We start from the raw sequence: 2,673 nt of genomic DNA, 5'->3' as shown, positions 1-2,673 counted from the left end.
GTGTGTGTGTGTGTGAAGGCGCATGGCTCAGTGATTAGAGCGTCGAGCTTACGATCGTGAGGTTGTGAGTTCGAATCCCGGACCGGGTTGCGTGTTGTTTTCTTGAGCAAGACACTTTATTTCACGTTGCTCCAGTTCACTCAGCTGTAGAAATGAGTTGCGACGTCACAGGTGCCAAACTCTATCGGCCCTTGCCTTTCCCTTGGATAACACTGGTAGCATGAAGAGGGCAGGCCGGTATGCATATGCGACTGCTGGTCTCCCATAAAACAACCTTGCCCGGACTTGTGCTTGGGAGGGTAACTTTCTAGGTGTAATCCCATGGTCAGTCATTACCGAAGGGGGTCTCAGCATATGCACAGTATCGCCGTTTAAGAACAAATGTTACTGATGAAATCTCAGAACTGGTCCAGCTAATCCCATTTCCTCTGCCTACAGTAAGGTTGTATAAAACGACAGTTGTTAACAATTGTCCAGTTTATTTCGCTATGACTCAAATGACTCATTAACTGTTGACTAAAATTTATAGTTTTTAAAAATTTTCTGTAGAGCACTGTAACATCAAAAAGAACGTTCCTAACACGTCAGTAATACATATAGCACAGAGAGAGGGAGAGAGAGAGTGGGGGGAGAAAGTGACAGACAGACAGACAGACAGACAGACAGACAGACAGATAGACAGACAGACAAAGACAGAGAGATAGAGGGAGGCATCGGATAGAATAGCTTTCAGATATTTGTTCCAAATCTCTTAGTTTTGTCTTGGAATCCAGCTGAGGGCAACTTCGATTTTATTTAAACAAGTAACAGTCCCGTACACTTGATTGGTAGAATTATTAAATGTGTCAGACAAGATGCGGCCTTGCGCTATCTGCATTCTGATGTTAACGGCTACCCCAGAATACGGGTGCCAATGTGAAAGAACGTTGTATTTCCTTTGGAAAACATCGGTAGCATGGAGGAAGGCTTTGCATGCATGGGTCACTATTAGTTTAATACTACTGCTACTACTAAAGATAATAATTATTTATTTAATTCGTCACAAAGTCGGTGCTCCCAAAATCAATTTTTGAAAAAAAAAATGCAAGTATGGAAATCAACAGTCTAAAAGAAAAGCATTTAATCAAGTCATAATCGTCTGCGATCAATGAAGGAAACGCAAGGACCTAAGAATATCCTGACACTAAGGAGCAAGTTCTTTCTCTACCGGTGTCCATTTACTTGCACCATTCTCGACACTGTAACCCACTTCTCAGCAAATTCACTGGAGTGCAATATTTCGTTCACTGTATCTCCTTCTTCAAGTAGTACTTGAAAATGTTCATGAGGATTTTGTTAATGAGGAAAGTCCCTGTCTTCGATATTTTCAATCCTGTCAGCATAAAGTCTCTTTCACCACAACTACTTAACAGAGGAGAACTTCCTATCCTTCACAAATAAAGTGTCCAAGCATTGCTGCCTCGGGATGAAGTTAATAATGCTCGCACACCAAACGAGTGAAAGCAGAATGGCTTCGTTGTTCTGGGCACCTCGTGCACAGGATTTGTTGGAAACAATTCCGTACTTTATTCTGACCCGGTACAGCTGAATCAGAAATCTCCAAATGTGGCCTATAGTTCTGGAATCAAAATTCTCTTCAATGAACTGTTCAACAACAAAATAAGTATTGTATAATTATAATTACTTATTTATGTTAAGTTTTTATATTTACTCTAAAAGCATAAGTGCTGTGTTTGCCTACGTTCATTTTGTTTACATTAAGACTATAAAACTCCTACAAATTTAGAAATTACTCTGTTACTAGACTTTACAGCAGGAAAATTTCTTTTTAACCATTTCCTATCCTCATCTTTATCCCTGTTTTTGTAACTGTTGTTGTTGTCGTCATCGTCGTCATTGTTGTTAGGCTTTTCCTCAATATCCCCTCTATTCCCCATGCTTACCCATATGATCCCCGTCTGGTACGATTAGAAAAACAAATATCTACAGATCCATTTTCATTGGCTATATGGCGCGACATTCAAACTTGCACAACTTTGTGTAAACTTTGACATACGCATTTAGTATCCTTCCCAAACATAACACATCCTCCACTGGCGATATCCTATAAATACTGGGCTTTCTTGTGTAGCCTAACAGAATTGCCTTGTATGTTCACCGGACTTATTCAGAGAATTCAGTGAGTTCATTTTCACACCGGAGTTCCCTGTGAGTTTAAGTCGCTGTTCAATACAGCGACTATCGTTGCCTTTGCAAGGGCGAGTGGACTGGTGATATTTATATATACACTATATATATCTAAAATCTCGTAAGGCAATTCTTAATAAGTCAATCAGTATGCTTCAATTAACCGGTAGATTCCTGCTCTGCGCTTTTCTTGCTACCATAATTTCTGTAAGTATTCTGTCTTGGATTCCTTACAAACCAAACACGCGCGCGCAAACCCACACGCACGCGCGTACACACACACACCACACCACACCACACCACACCACACAACACACGCACACAGATTCTGCATAGTACATTTTTAGACATACATAAATATATGTCCTTATATATACATATGTAGTCGAATATGTTTGTTAGTATGTGCTTGTATATATATATATATATATATATATATATATATATATATATGTGTGTGTGTGTGTGTGTGTGTGTGTGTGTGTG

At 39.7% G+C, this 2,673-nt stretch overlaps 1 protein-coding gene across 2 annotated transcripts in view; it reads left to right on the top strand.

Moving 5' to 3' along the window:
- Nucleotides 1-2,151: 2,151 nt before the first annotated feature.
- The window catches only part of LOC128248701 (fibropellin-1-like), a 51,140-nt gene continuing 50,618 nt past the window's right edge, over nucleotides 2,152-2,673 (top strand). For both annotated transcript variants that reach the window (XM_052970458.1, XM_052970459.1), the window contains exon 1: nucleotides 2,152-2,394. In XM_052970458.1, coding sequence (XP_052826418.1) covers nucleotides 2,338-2,394 — 57 coding nt within the window. In that variant the 5' untranslated portion in view covers nucleotides 2,152-2,337. The remainder of the gene's footprint in view (nucleotides 2,395-2,673) is intronic.

The sequence above is a fragment of the Octopus bimaculoides genome, chromosome 9 (assembly GCF_001194135.2).
Source record: "Octopus bimaculoides isolate UCB-OBI-ISO-001 chromosome 9, ASM119413v2, whole genome shotgun sequence".
Taxonomy (NCBI): domain Eukaryota; kingdom Metazoa; phylum Mollusca; class Cephalopoda; order Octopoda; family Octopodidae; genus Octopus; species Octopus bimaculoides.
Note: the sequence above shows the minus strand (reverse complement) of the source record. Positions and strands in the feature narration are given on the sequence as shown.